Here is a 15,051-nt window from a genome sequence, read left to right as displayed (position 1 = left end):
CTTGAGGACAGATGAGGTAACTGAACCAGGTAAAAAAGGCAACAGGGTTGGGCAGGGGTTGCAAGTTGTCTTCGGACTAGATTTAGGAGTTGGTGAAATTCATTTTGCTGCTGATGGTATAGAGAATCAAATTGACCCAGCTCTGTGTTGCTCTGTCTCCACTGTCCCCCTAGGAATACCTAAGCACCACACTTGCAGCCCTGCGCTCTAATCAGATCCTTACACTGAAGGTTTGTGGGGGAAGGGTTTAACTGGTCCTGTTGCAAAAGGCCAAGGAGATGAATCCAATATTGCATGTTCTCAGTGGCAAAAGATCCAGTAACATACCAGTGGGACGCTACCCCCCCCCTCCAAAAAAGGAAAATGTGTAAAATATATGCTACCATCAGACTTCAGTTTTTCACTGTGGGAAAAGGCAAATGATGTAAAGAAAAACGTTCTGTATATCATAGTCATGCCATCTGAACTATCCTGAGCTCATCTTCCAATAGTCGTTAATGACTGTCATCTCAAGATTTATTTAGGAACACAGGAAGCTGCCATACTGAGCCAGGCCACTGTTCCATATAGCTCAGCACTGTCTACACTGGCTGGCAGCAGTTCCCCAGGGTTTCATTCCCAGCCCAACTTGACATTTTGAAGGTCTAAACTGATCAGCACTATTTTTGCCTTGTCTGTGTTTTTAGATCTTGCCTCAAGAGGAGTCCCTTCCATTGAGCAGTTTCACAGTTGATTATAAGACATGTGAAAGGCACTCCTAGATCATAGAATCATAGAGTTGGAAGGGACCCTCAGGATCATCTAGTCCATCCCCCTGAAATGCAGGAATATGCAATTGCCCTATATGGGGATTGAACCTGCAACCTTAACATTATCGGCACCATGCTCTAACAGCTGAGCTAGGAACGGGCAACCTGTGGCTTTCCTAATGTTTCTGGACTACAACTCCCCTCATTCCTGACTGACGAGGGCTGATAAGAGTTTGGAGATCAGCATCATCTGGCAGGCCACAGTTTCCTTATACCTGCCCTAGATACTCCCATGCTTCTTATTAGGAAAGGTAAGACACCAGAAGAAAACAGCTGGACCTAAGGATGGCATTCCAAATCTTCCTCAGTGTCATGTTTGCTCAAATCTAACACCTCACACAGAACAGATGGAATATGAAAATCCTATTCAGGTGTTTATGTCGTACTGTCTCAGTCACATAAAGAGAACTAGTGGGGCTGCATGTGCTTGTCTGCATGCCTCACCACACCCTATACTGTGTCCCCACAGTGTTGATACATTGGGGGAAAGTCTGAAGGGGATATGCCTGCTGAGCATGCAGAGGCTGCCTTCAGGAGCACTCAGGGTTCCAACTCACAGGGCAGCCTGTGTGTTTGTCAGGCAATTCCCACCCTGCTTTAGATCTTCCCCCAACATGTTGATGGTGCCGGGGACAGGCAGATGTGTGGTGTTGTGGTGGGGGCAGAGGAATCACACGTGGCTCTGCTCTTTCTGCACAACAGAGATTGTGTGGAGAAAAACACCTGAAGAGGGCTACAGCTTCCCAAAATTCAGCTGACTTTGTCGCCTCTTAAGAATTACAGGGAATGTGCAGTGCCTTTTTCTGTGATTCACAAACTGAGCCCCTCTGTGGTCTTTGGATCTGCTGTTGATTGTGGCCTTCTTAATCCAACCATTGCTCTTCCAATTTTACCACCACAACACATCTTCTATTTTTAACAAGCTGCCCAGAATGACTGGGTTGCAGTGCTGCAATATTGTGATGACATTTCAGTTTTGCAACAAGACTGGAACTTGGCCTGCACTAAAGAGCAAGCAGCCATAAATAAGGGGAAGAAAGTGTACTCTCTGAAGTGTACACAGTTGCTGTCATGGGAGACCTGCAGGCATACCTCTCAGCCTCAAAAGAAATTACAGGCATCTGCATTTTTGAGCTTTAGCAAGACCTGATTGTTCTTGCACATATACTAGTGAAAATCAGGAGTGATTCTAGTTGCAGAGTGAGGATAAGCATATGCAGCGGTTGGAACAGTTCATTGAATATTTGGCAGGCAGAATATGCATAGATATGCATAGATATGTTTGTTTTCCTGGAGCCATTTTTGTGAGGTGGAATGGATAACTGTAGCATGGAACACATGGCTTTGGATTTAAAATGGACACGCATAGAGACAGCTGTGAGGCAAGACATACACACGCTCACACACGCAAGGTAGAATGATGTGGAGTAAACTTTGGAAAGGTGCTGAAATTAGAAATGCATCCCATGCATACTAATTACTTTTGTGAGGTCAGGTATGGTAAAACTGAAGAGTGAAATGACCTCCATGTGAAGCTCATGTTTGGAACACTGAAGGAATGAGTTCTGAGAAAAATCTCCTATAGTTGGACTTGGCAGGGAGTGAAACTTCTGCCAAGATGTAGAGCTGGATTCCTTGTTGGAATGAAGTCTTCAAGTTATTCTGCATTCATCCCTTCAGAAATTTAAAAGATGCCTTCTTCATATCCATTTTCACGGGGGGGGGGGGGGTGTTTTAAAAAAGCAGGCACACTTCTTTTACTATAATGACTAGTTTTCCGTAATACAGTTTGGCCTATCTAAGGGATGAAAAATGGCTTGCTGAGAATATCTGTTGTAATCAGAATAGCTTTTGCAGTGATTAGCAAATTTGCTATGGAATTAGCTAGCAACAAAAAAGAATGGTCAAGAAATGAACTATATCTGGTAATAAGGAGAGCACAAAAACAATCAGTGAGGAATGGAGACTTTGGGTGAAGCAAAGAGAAGAATACGATGCAAACAGAGAAGTGCAAATAACAAGTCAAGAAGTAAAATTAGAGCAGAAGTACTCTGCCTAGAGACTACAGGTGTGGAGGGTAGCAAGTGCTATGCTTAGTTGCAATGATGCACAGCAGAAGGTGACAGCATAATCGGCTTTTTCTCTTCCATGTTATATAACTAGAAAGTATTTTTTTAAAAAAGCTAGAGTACTCTGAAGCGTGAAGAATAAAACCAAAGCCTATGTTCAAAATATTAAAATGGAACATAGAAGAGCTCAAGAGGCTTGCCAAAAGGTTCCCAATGACAGATAGCTTTTCCATTGCCCTTCATTCTTGTCTCTGAACTGTGACTTACTTTCATTACATCCTTTCATTGTTTTCCTTCCCCACCCCCTTTCCATTTTCTTCATTGGCTGTTCTGTATGACTTTTGATGCCCTACTGACCTCCTTTGCCTTGTGACCTTTGGCCCTTGCCCTGTGACCTCCTGGCTCGGTCTTCTTCAGCTGTTGCCTCTTCTCAATTCAGTGCGGCTGGCTCCACCCCCAGTCATAAAGAGACGCACCTTCCAGGTATCCTTCTTCTTTTCCTGGTTTTAAGCATTTTCTTTTCATTCAGAGACTGGCGATTAATCAGCTTCTTTTCTTCCTTAAAGAGGGTTTCATGAAAACTAGAAGAAGCAGGGATCTCTTTAGAGAGTCAGTTTTATCCACCATTTGACATGCCTGTACATCAGAAATGACCCCACAAGCTGGTTTTAGTTCACTTGTGTGCTTGCGCTCTCAGTTTAAGCAGCTAAGCATGAACAGAAATATTTTGGCTGCTTCTCCTGATGATCTGATTTCAGGGCCACACAAGATGCTGCAAGAAAGAGTGTTATTGAGGAAGAACAAGGTTTTCACAGGATATACTTGAAGAAAAGGATTGCTTCTTTTTCTTGGAGAGAGAGAGCAAATGACCCCCTTGCAGTACTATAGAATATCTGAAGGAGAACTGAATCTAAGAGCCCCCCCCCATGCATTATATTGAGGCTGTGTTTACCACGAGACTATGCACTGGTGTCATGCAGGTATCGCCTGCAGTAAACATGTAAACATGTATTTTAAGGCAAGTTTGCACAACCTGGGACCTATCAAGCAGAATGTAGTGTATGGTAACCCAGAGGCTCAGCAAACTGTCTAGACCTTTAAAAACAAGGGGACTGTTAAGCACCTAGAACACCACAACACATTGTAGGGTGGCTGTTTTCATCTTCCTAGATCAGACGTTCTCAAGGCCTGGCAAAGTGTGACAAACAGGCACCCATCTCTAAATACCTGAGGATTTGTGTCATGGACACCAGACTTGGTCATGGCTCCTCTGGGAGTGTCTACTCTATGTTTACTGTGGAAAGTGTTGGTTTTGATAGGTCAGTGTAACTTTACTAAACACAGTTGCCACACAAAATAATATCCTGATTGCATCCACAGCAAACACCCTTTGACTTCCCAGACAGACAGAATGTAGCACTAATAGTAAGGGAACCTCTGCTGACAATCTCTTCAACTCCTCTAGAGATAGCTATGTCACTTTGAATGAAGGCACTAGAATGAATTAGCTTGTATATCTATGGAGATTTATACATGGGCATTTGGCAAGTACTGGCTCAGCTGCCTACAACATCCTTCAGAGGATACAGCCGCAGTGCCCTTGGCTTTGTTTGAGGACAGTATTATGTGTGTTTGTGTAGATAAGTGCAGATGGTTCATCTCAGCAAGAGTTCTCTATAGTGAGATGCCAACCCACACAAAGCCTCTTGTTACTGTGGCATTATGGTATGCTTATGAATACTTTTAGCCTGGAATGGCCCTCTAGGATTCATCTGGAATGTAACTGGATGGAGGGAGTAAGTCAGAGATCAAACGCCATACTTATCGGATGTCATATGCCTATTTTTAACCATTAATTGGAGCTATATAATTTTTTTTAAAGTTTTGCTAAGCACCAAGTGGTTTCATTGTGTGTGGATTTAATGTTCTGTTAGAGTTCACTGCAGGCTATCTCACACAACCACTTTGGCTGGGTGTAAAAAAACAAAACAGGGAAGTCAATGAAACAGATGGCTGGAATTCAGGACATAGTGAAAGTTGGGTAGAGAAAAAGCAGATGCAACCAGGGTTCTTACTTCATACATTCTATTTTGCATTCTGTTAGGAAGGAGCAATATTCAGTGGAGATAGTAATAATAATGCACCAAAATAGATTGTATTTTTTATTGTATTTATTTAAAGGATTTGTAGCTCACCCTTCATCGGTACTGATGCCAGGGTGAGGTACAATGTAAAATAAATGATAAACAACATCAGGAAAACAAGCAAACAAAATTCTTAAAGCCTGAGAGAAAACATAAGCTTTTAAGGAGTCTTTTGAATACAGGAAAAGAAGCAGCAGAAGCAAGAACAGAAATGAGACGGAGATGGAACAGAAGTAGTAGTTTTAGGGGGCTGTTGTCTTGTGTCATTCAGACATCCCTGAAACCCCCAGTCTGTAAATCTGTAAAGAAGGGCAGAAGAAGGAGAAGCCTTAAGAACAATGGCAAGGGCTCGTTTGATGGGCTTTAGTATTGATGCTCGCTTTCCCAGTCTAAGATCTGATTGAGAGTTGTAGTCCTTCTGACGGGAGCTTTAGATAGCCCATCCACACGTTGCCCTTTGCCCAAGTTTTGGAAACCCCCTTCAGGTACTTACTAACAGCAATTTGCTTGGCTTGGCTCTTCTTCCTTTGCTCGGGCTCTGCTTGCTATAGATCACACTCCAGTGTCATTGTGCTGCACTGATGATAGCGTTGTTTTCAATACACCTCAGGGTGAACAGGGACAGGCAGGAATCCAAGGGCCTCCAGGGCCACCTGGGCCACCAGGCCTCCCAGGGACTCCAGGACAACCTGGACCAACTGGACCAGCTGTAAGTACCTCTTTAATTGCTTGTGTCTGTTTCCCATACTTCCTGTTCTCCGAAGAATCTGGCTTTTACCTCCATGGTGGTTCTGCAATGGTGGTGCCCCAAAGCCTTTCTTCTCCCATGTTACATGAGGATTCCATTTCCTCTACCCCAGCCTGTGTGAACTTCCAGGGTGAAGAAGTCACACTCTGGCTGCAATTATGTCACTCTCAGCAGGACGCCCAACTTTTAAAAGCCACAAATTCTATTTGATGTTCTGGTAACAGCACCATCCCTGCAGGGACAGTAAGCATTTTCAAAAGGTCAAAATCACTCTTGTTGAAATAAGGGTTTACCAAGCTGGCGTCTCTGAAAGACACATTTCTGTGTTGCCTTAGGGAAAAGCAGGAGAACCAGGGAAGCCTGGCAAGGATGGAAAGGTATCCGTTTCATCTTTTCCTTTACTACGGTTGCTGCATTTGCTTGCATGAACGTGATTTATTTCTTGGTGCCTTCAAGGGACATAATGAATGCTGGCTCAACAGTGCCATACAACTGCATGCATTAAGGGAAAGGTAGGCAAGCAAGCAGTGAAGGGAGTTGGTCATTCAGTGACCATTCTCTTGCCAGCTTCGTCTGAATGTAGTCTGCTAAAAGTCCAGTTACTCGGTTCTCGGATTTTAAAACCCCTCTGAACTCTAGGTTGTTTTTTTTAAAATCCTATGAACTTCAGCCTAATGATTTGAGTGCATGGTGGAGGGTTAACTTGAAATAATTGGGAGTGAGGATTTTTCTCAACTCATCTTGCTTTAATCCTAGGATAAGCACTTATAAGTACAAAACAGGCTTATTATCTGTGAAAAAGAGAGGGAGGGAAAGAGACTTGAGCTGCATACACACCATACATTTGAAGTACTTTTAAAGCATATCCTGCCTGCCTTAAGAATCCTGGGAACTGATTTGCAGTGATTTACAGTGCTTTAATGGTGTGGCTTGTCTGCAGTCATGGGCCTAAAATGCTTTTCTTTTCTTTTTTTCCCATCCCAATAAGCTCTGTCTCTTCAAATTTGGGACCATAGCCTAGTAGTTTGGGTGTATGGAAAGATGTTTGTGAAGTATCAGCTGACATTTATTAAAATGAATAGTTCAGGGTCTATAAAGGAGAAATAATGCAAGATGGTGCATGCTTGATATGGGGCTTAGAATTCATTTACTTACTACAGAGGATAATTTCTGAATACATTATTTAAGTAATAAAAGATAAAATATATGGTGATATGGTATAAGGAGAAGTAAATGTAGTACAGACCTTAGCATATTGCCCAGTGCTGTGGGGATTTTCAGGTTTTTACTGCTTCATGATGTCATATGCTTTTATCTGCAGGGCTTGCCAGGACCTCCTGGACCAAAGGTGAGTAAAGCAACTCAGAAGAAATACCAGATATAAAAATTGCCCTCTAAAATTTCAAATACTTTGTGAGTGAAATGTGAAATGCAGTGAAGTCCAGAATGTGGTTATAAACTGTGTTCTCAGGATGCTGCAAAATGGTTTAATTACAAGAGAGTTAGTCTATCATGCTTTGAGAATGAACAAGGGAAAACCCTACAACACAAAAAAGTATTAGGAATTTTCTAATTAATTTGTTTATTTAAGGACCCATGACCCAGACTTGTCATGTTTAATGCATCTTAGAAGCACAGGCTCAAATCTATATATAGCAAAGGAACAAGTTCTGAATAAACCTACTGTGTATGTACCTTTGGAAGGTATAGGAAAATAAGGACAACCTGTTTGCGTTAATGTGTTTATTAGCGTGAAAATTAGTAATGCGTGAAGAGCTCATGTTCCTCCTACTCATATTCTTATCTCCACATAAGACCAGTTTTGAATCAGGCCCTACCTGATTTAAATCCAAACTAAGATCCAATTAGAAGAGGTTGGGAAGTATGCCAGGAACTAGCTAGGAAGTAAAATAATTCTTCCACACCTTTTGAACAGAGAGAAACTTAGCTTTAAAAACCTGTATATCTGTAATGAGCTCCACAGCACAATTAAGATTGGGTTGGCAGGCTCTGGAGGAGGAAGAGGAGGAAGAAGAGGAAACTGAGGAACAGGGATCTCCCCTTTCCACCCTGATTTCAGTTACTTTGGAAGAGAGAGCAGGGGTGCAGGTTCTCCCCTCACCTTTTTTAGGGAGGGCTTTGGTCAACTGAGAGGGGAAGCTGAACAGGGAGGCATCAGTGACTGAACAGGAGGGTGCAACCTTGTCATTTAGAACCAGGCAGGGAGCAGACCAGCTTGCACCGATGGAGTGCAGCATCCCAAGCCTTGCTTTACAAAGCTTGGCAAGAGGGGCAGGGAAACTTGTTGGGACATATTCATCGCTTCTGTCCAATTCTGAACTTCTTGCCTGCTCCTGAACTCCTTAATCCTGACTCCTGAGCACTGGGTCTGCTGCCAAACCTGCACTGTTACTTGCCTGAATAAATATCTCTTTCTTAACTTCAAGGAAGAGCTTCTGTCTGAAAGTGTTGGACGGGAGCCAGGACAATATTTTTGATAGTATAAAATTCTCTTTGCTACTGCATGCCACTACTTTTTCTACTCCGCCAAAGAGGGGCAAGTAATACCCAACATTTGGTCACACAGAGATCCCTAAAGGCTAGAATGGTCCAATATTAGAGTTACGTGAACTGAAAAAATTGCCGGGGACATGAATACCCCACAGCTCTTCTTTGGGACTCCTGTATCTGTCTATGTCCCCCTCAGATTCTTACATTCATGTTCATAAAGGGAAAGGGGTTTCAGTCTGAATGCAACCTAACTCAATCCTTGTTTGTGTTTTTATTTCAATTGGCATTTACAGGGGGACCCTGGAATTCAGGGGTACCATGGAAGAAAGGTATGGTTGTTGTTTTTTAGAAGCATAAGACTAGAAAATGAAATAAGCACAGCAGCGTTTGAAATGCATTAATGTAGATCTGAGCCATCTGGGAAAGTGCTGGCAAAGATACACCATCCTTGCCTTACTCATGCACACAGACACAAGCATATCCTGGTTATCACACTTTGCTCATTTCCTACCTTGAGCAACTTCGGCTGGGAGTGACAGGGCTTGAAGTAAGTGTGACTTCTTCCCCTGCAGCCATCACAACCTCTGTCATGCCCCATGGGTAGAATCTGTTAACAAGAGAGTGGGACTGGAGAAGTTCCCAATTTTTAAGGCTCTCTTGGTTGCTTATGACAGTTTCTGCCCGGAGAAACTGTAAGCCCCTGAAGATTTGACACCTTTCTGGAATAAAACTGAGTTTGAATCCACATTCACATGCAAAATGTACAAACTCTGGGTATCCTTCAGTGGTTCCACCCTTGGCTGAATCTGATTAGACCCGATCCAAGCTGTCAGAGGGGCACATGAAAACCTCCTTGCACATAGAAAGCTAATGTCAGGAACATACACACAGAGAGATTTTGATAATATGAGCACTTTCAAAGAAGCAATTCCCCATGTATCTTCTGGGCTGGTACAGTCCACTGAAACCTTTGGGTCAGCTCTTACCTACTTGCCTTATATGGCTGATCTTACTTACCACTTTGTTGGAGTTTGTGACGCTCTTCTATTTTTACAATGAGTCCTTTTATTATGATTTCCTTGATTTATCGTGCTGCAAGTTATATTGAATGTTATAAGCCTAGTAGGTTCATTTTGGTGCTAGGGTTGAGAGTCCCAGCAGTTTCCAAGAGATGGCTTCTAAATCTTGTGACTTGGGTCATGGAACTCAGATGTTAGGTGAAACATGGGGAAAGTGTTGACTTGGTTTGGTTGGCATCCGTCTGTCTCGGGAGACAATGGTGCAGTGTGCCTTTGGGGGTGAAATCAAGCTATTGGAACATTATAGCGCCTGCTGTGGCTGTAGATACTGATACAGGAGAGGTATGTTTTGTTGTTGCTTTTTTGAATACCTTCCTGTATTAATCCAGGCAGGACAGCAAGGGTGTCATCCTGCGATTACTGTCCACCACTTCTTTAATAATATTTCTTCTTAGCCAGAAAACTTGACTTTTTATGACCCTTATCTGTACCTATACCTTCCTGTCTTTCCTTGTATCTTTTCCCCAGGGTGAGGTGGGTGAGGCTGGCTTACCTGGCACCCCTGGCCTTCCTGGTCCTTCTGGCCCAAAGGTAACTTTTGCATTGCATCAACAACTTCCCATGTCCCAAATTCAACCGATTGCTACTTCACTGTGTTACAACAGTGATGTTCATATGAACATCCCATACATTGACAAGAGGAGTGGTGTTGCACCCAGAGTATATTCTGCGCACATGTGTGGCTTAGGGCAAATATTTTTTCCCAGTCTTGACCTGAAGGTTTAGTGACCCATTGTGATGGGTAGTAGGTACACTCCCCCCCCCCGCCTCACTTTTGCTAGGGCAGGTGAAAACACCACTCTTTGGCCAGGAATTTCTAATTCCTGCTGCAGAGGCTTTCTCCCATTAATTAGTGGTGAGAGGAATGTATTTTGCAGTGCTTTCTCCTATTCAGATCTCATATGTTCTAGAATTGAATCCTGGCATTGAAAACAGATGCTATGGCTGGGTTCTAGCCCAAATGATGCCCTGTGCTCTTGTTTCTGGTCAAAGAAAGTTGCTTGGTTTTATAGTGCTTGAAAAACCTGTGGAGCCAGAGACAAAAGAAGAAGGAAAAATGTATGTACAGTGTGCGCTCTGTCATACCATCTCACATTTTTTTTGTCTATCTACAACCTACATGGTTTTCAAGTGTGCCACCCTTCATTTCTCATCCATTTCTCAATGCAGCTCATTTTCCCTAATTTCTTATTTCTGCCTGTCCTCCCCCCCTCTTTTTCTACCCCCCCCATTTTCTTCTCTATGTTTTCCCTTGCACAGGGTGAAAAGGGGGAGCCTAGCATGAAGGTAGGCATGGTGTCAATCTGGTATGGGAATTGTTACTCAGAACAATGTATTGTTATAAAAATCTTGACCCAAGATTTAATAGCATATCCATCTGTGTTGTGATTAAGCACTAGCAGACTTCCATGTCCTGGCTCCACTAGGCACACACAGAGAGACACGGTGAAATCTATCTTTATGAGTTTGGTGGAATTTGACTCTTTGCAAAGGCATTTCTTTGACTACTCAAACTGGCTGATGATTTCTTGCCCTTCTGTATCTTGTGAGACGGGTTGGGGTTTCTTCACAATGTCTGGTTAGCTGACACATCAAACCCACTCCAAAATCAGCAGATCCTGATGTTGAGGTTTGGCATGCTCCTTTCTTTTCTTCTGATGCTCGGAGCTCTTTTAAGAGAGGCTAACATGATTTCATGCCCATATGTTATCTATTTGATTAAAATGTATATTGAGCCTATAAATTTTGAATATATCCCTGTGTTTTTTTTAAAAAAAAGGTATTACAACTTTGGCCAAGATCCACAAAAGACAAGGCAAACTATAACAGGCTGTATGATTTAAATGTCTTCGGGGCTGGTTCTAGCTCAGTTGGTTAGTCTGATGCTGATAACACCAAGGTTGCAGGTTCAGTCCCCGTATGGGAGAGCTGCATTTTCCTGCATTGCTGGGGGTTGGATTAGATGATCCTCAGGGTCCCTTCCAACTCTACAGTTACACACTACTTTGTGTGTGTAAACTCATCTAAAAATGTCTATTTGGATAGCTTGTCAATGTACCCGCTACAACTTACTGAGACAAATTTGATTTATTAATGTATATATATATGCTGCCCACTCACATACAATATCAAGACGGTGCAAAACAAGATATGCTAATACAATTGGCTTCCCAGCACATGTATCGAGGTAATTTAATGGTCATATCCTCCCTATTCTTTTTTAAGTACAGATGCTCCATTCTTCCCTTATTCCTTACTGTTCATGAGCAAGAGAAATACATGCACTAAGGTACTAATAGGAAAGAAAACTTGACATCCGTCACCTACTATGCAGAAAGGCAGCCCCTTATAAACTGCTGCCCTAGGCTGCTACCTAGACTGACTTCATAGTAGGTTGCAATGAGTCTGCTTTCAAAGACACCACAGTTATTCACATGTTGTGTCTGTCATTACCCAACAGCAAGTTGCATATTAAGAGGAAGGTGGGTAATCATTAGCAACTAATATCAGTGCTAACTAGCATATCCCAGTGATGTTCTCCACACCTACCTAGAGGCTGCCTCCTGATTTTCCGGGCAGCTGAAAAAAACATACACATTCTCCAAGGTGAAAGGGATTATACATCAAGAGTTTCACAACCTGTCTGTGAGCACTGCCAGATCATTAAACCCTGGAGATCTGGAGATCTTCTTAATCCAGGTTTTCCAATTGGATTGTGATGAGAAGGAAGCGTCAATTTCATGGTTAAGAAAAATCAAAGCTCCATGAAACTTGTAGTTTAAAGAGGAAACCAGCAGGAGACTGTCCTGGTGGGAAGAAATGAACAGGATTTTGTCTCTTCCTCCCCCGCCCCCCCAAACAGCCCACCCTCAAGCTTTGAATTGAGATCCTGGGCTGCCCTCTGCTGGTTTGTTAGAAGCAGAAACAAATTACAGTACGTTGTTTCATGTTAGCTTTAGTGAACATCAAAACTGTTCTCCCATTTTTGGCACTTGTGAACACATATGTTTGGTTTATATACTGTTCAGATCCTATCTATCTATCTATCTATCTATCTATCTATCTATCATCTATCTGTCTGTCTGTCTGTCTATTTATTTATTTCCTGGTGTCATGCGTATATGCGGTCGCGTGTGAGTTGATCACACATAAGTAGGGGGTGTGCGCCTGTATATATTAGTGAAAATGACATTCAAAGATGCATTCTGCATTTTTGAAATTGCTTGCAAAAATGTGTATATTTGGAAAAATTGTAAACAGAAATGTGTTTATTAAGAGAAATTAGCACGTAAATGTACTCAGATTTTCATGAGAAGGTTTTTAAAAAAATAGAATACTGATGTGGAAATGTGGTGAATTGAAGTTAAGTTTGGGGAAATGAGGAACTGGGAGTAACTAAAATTGTCACAATCATCCATCCATAGTCCAGAGATACACTCATGTCTATATGTTACACACAACAAGGAAGTGTCATCCAAAACTCCAGCATCACTGAATTGTACTGCCTCTCTCCTCCCATAGTATTTAGGCTCACTTGCTCCATGTGGTCCATTGTACATCATCCCATTTCTGCAGTCATTATGTGGTAGGAAAACACATGATATGATGACGCCAGGGTAAATGATCGCTTGCATTGCTGGGGAGAATTTGACACACTACCCATACAACAAAAGAGTTGATCTGTGTTTTGGACACCGTGCAGAGAAGTTGTTTTCAGATGTAATAAATTCAGCACAGTGAAGTTCTGTATTTTCTGGGAAGGTAGTTAACATCAGCCAGTTGAAGTGACATTGAGAAGGTCATAAGTCAATCCCTACGCCTATGGCATATTAGCATAATATCTCTGCAACACTACCTAACACCACAAGCCATGAGCTGCACTGATTATTTATTTGCTGGCACAACCAGTCCCTAGTTTGATTCTGGCATTACGTTTTGACATTTTCCCCATGCAAAAGATGGAGAAAACCATGTTCTCATCATAACTTTAACACTTCAAATGTTTAATACTAAATTCAGGATTTACTAATTATATTGTAAGAAATTAGCACAGCAATGGTTGACTTCTACTCTGAAGCGTCAGAGCTTCTTGAGATCTTATGGAATACAGTTTTCTCCAGTTTCAGTGGTTACCAACAAAGGTCATATGGGGACCTATGTTTTCCCCTCACTCTTCCATCTTCATTATCTTTATCTTGTTTTTTTCCTATTCCAGGGGGAGAGGGGCATGCCAGGGCTACCAGGAAAACAAGGAGTTCAGGTATTCTGCAAGGAATGGAGTCTGACTTATCCAACCACCCTTACCCATACCTCTCAACTGACCCTGAGTCTCAGAGATTACACCAATTACCTTTAACATTCTCTACATGTATTCTGTACATGTATTTCCTACTCTTAAAATACAAAAAGCTCAAAGTCCGATTTAGCAAAAGGAAGAAGAACCAGGAATAAATGTTTTGCTGAACAAATGGCATGCCTGTTCCTCAAAAGCTTTCCCATTGTGGAAAGAAGTGAAGTGAAATGGGTGCCTTAAGATACCCACTGCAATGACTGTGTGGTCCACTAAACCAATCTGTGCTTCATTTGCACCACGGAAACAGAGCATAAATTTGACTGATTTGCCATTGGATCAAGGTTCAAATGTTTATTACTTTTCCACTTGAGTATGTGCTTAGTTTTAAATTCATAGCTGCGATTCAGATTAAACTCCAGTGCACATATTGTAGGTCAGAATAATCCTTATTTAAAGGATTCCGGAATTGCATTCATTTACATGTTAAAGGACTGACATGCCATCTCTTCAATCAAATCCACCCTCCCAATATATATTTATCCCCTTCATGTCTCTAGCCCATAGTTACTAAACAGTACTCACATCTGATGCATTTCTGAATGTTTCTTTCACCTGTTATTACATAGAATCCCTGATTTCCATCTTCTGTCCTTGTGTTTTTTAGCTATGCCCCTGATTTCTGTTTCAGAAAGTTGAGAGGTATGATCCTTCTCCCTCTTCTTCCATCCCCATCTGCTTCACACTTTTCAATGTTTGAACCTGTTTGCCCTTCTTGGTTTATGATTTAAATCTGCTTCTCCAAGCAAGTCTCTTTGTTGTTCATCTATTGCACTAAACTCTCCAAACCCTCATTATTCTATGTCTAACAATAAATATTTCCATCCATTCCCACTTCTTTCCCTAGGACCACTTGCTCTTGTAATCAAATGCTCTCATTGAAGAGCCTAACAGATACTAATATGTAGAATGTGCCCACCTCCTTTATTTAGCCAATAAGCACTCATCTCAAGGTTCACCTGCACTGCAATTTTTGTCTCGGAAATTCTTACCACTTGATATCTTTCCCAAAGGCTTCCAGTATCTTTCTTTCCCTGCCCAGGTGTTACATATTGGCCGCTTTGATGAGCTTGCTCCCCATTAGCATCATTTCCAGTCATTAATAGGGAGCAGTCAAATACAGTGGTCTACACTGGGCATTATTTTTGCCATAAAAATGCTACTGAACGTGGCCTCATCATGGTGACTGGTCCTTCTTCCTGCTGAAACACTTGTAAGTGTATTTCAAATGGATCGCGCCATTACATTCTGCATATCCATGGCCATCTTGAGGCCATTGGGAAGGATATGTGGAGACACAAGGTAACAGCCTTTATAGGTGTACTTCCCAACTTTGGCTG

At 42.1% G+C, this 15,051-nt stretch overlaps 1 protein-coding gene across 48 annotated transcripts in view; it reads left to right on the top strand.

Annotated features, from left to right (window-relative positions):
* COL13A1 (collagen type XIII alpha 1 chain) overlaps window positions 1-15,051 on the top strand; it is a gene marked incomplete at its 5' end in the record, with an annotated part of 94,112 nt that overhangs the window by 32,181 nt on the left and 46,880 nt on the right. For 24 of the 48 annotated variants that reach the window (XR_013986110.1, XM_081004701.1, XM_081004699.1 and 21 more), the window contains 8 exons: window positions 3,296-3,361; window positions 5,633-5,731; window positions 6,106-6,147; window positions 7,092-7,118; window positions 8,575-8,610; window positions 9,829-9,891; window positions 10,621-10,647; window positions 13,577-13,621. Coding sequence is in view for 47 of the 48 variants with exons in the window: in XM_081004701.1 (XP_080860827.1) it covers window positions 3,296-3,361; window positions 5,633-5,731; window positions 6,106-6,147; window positions 7,092-7,118; window positions 8,575-8,610; window positions 9,829-9,891; window positions 10,621-10,647; window positions 13,577-13,621 (405 nt within the window). Of the gene's footprint in view, window positions 1-173; window positions 231-3,295; window positions 3,362-5,632; window positions 5,732-6,105; window positions 6,148-7,091; window positions 7,119-8,574; window positions 8,611-9,828; window positions 9,892-10,620; window positions 10,648-13,576; window positions 13,622-15,051 lie in introns of all 48 variants that reach the window. The other 24 variants (XM_081004703.1, XM_081004683.1, XM_081004721.1 and 21 more) reach the window with 13 other exon arrangements.

The sequence above is a fragment of the Podarcis pityusensis genome (genome assembly GCF_964106645.2).
Source record: "Podarcis pityusensis genome assembly, chromosome: 5".
NCBI lineage: Eukaryota > Metazoa > Chordata > Lepidosauria > Squamata > Lacertidae > Podarcis > Podarcis pityusensis.
The sequence above is the reverse complement of the archived record's forward strand: the minus strand, read 5'-3'. Positions and strand labels throughout refer to the sequence as shown.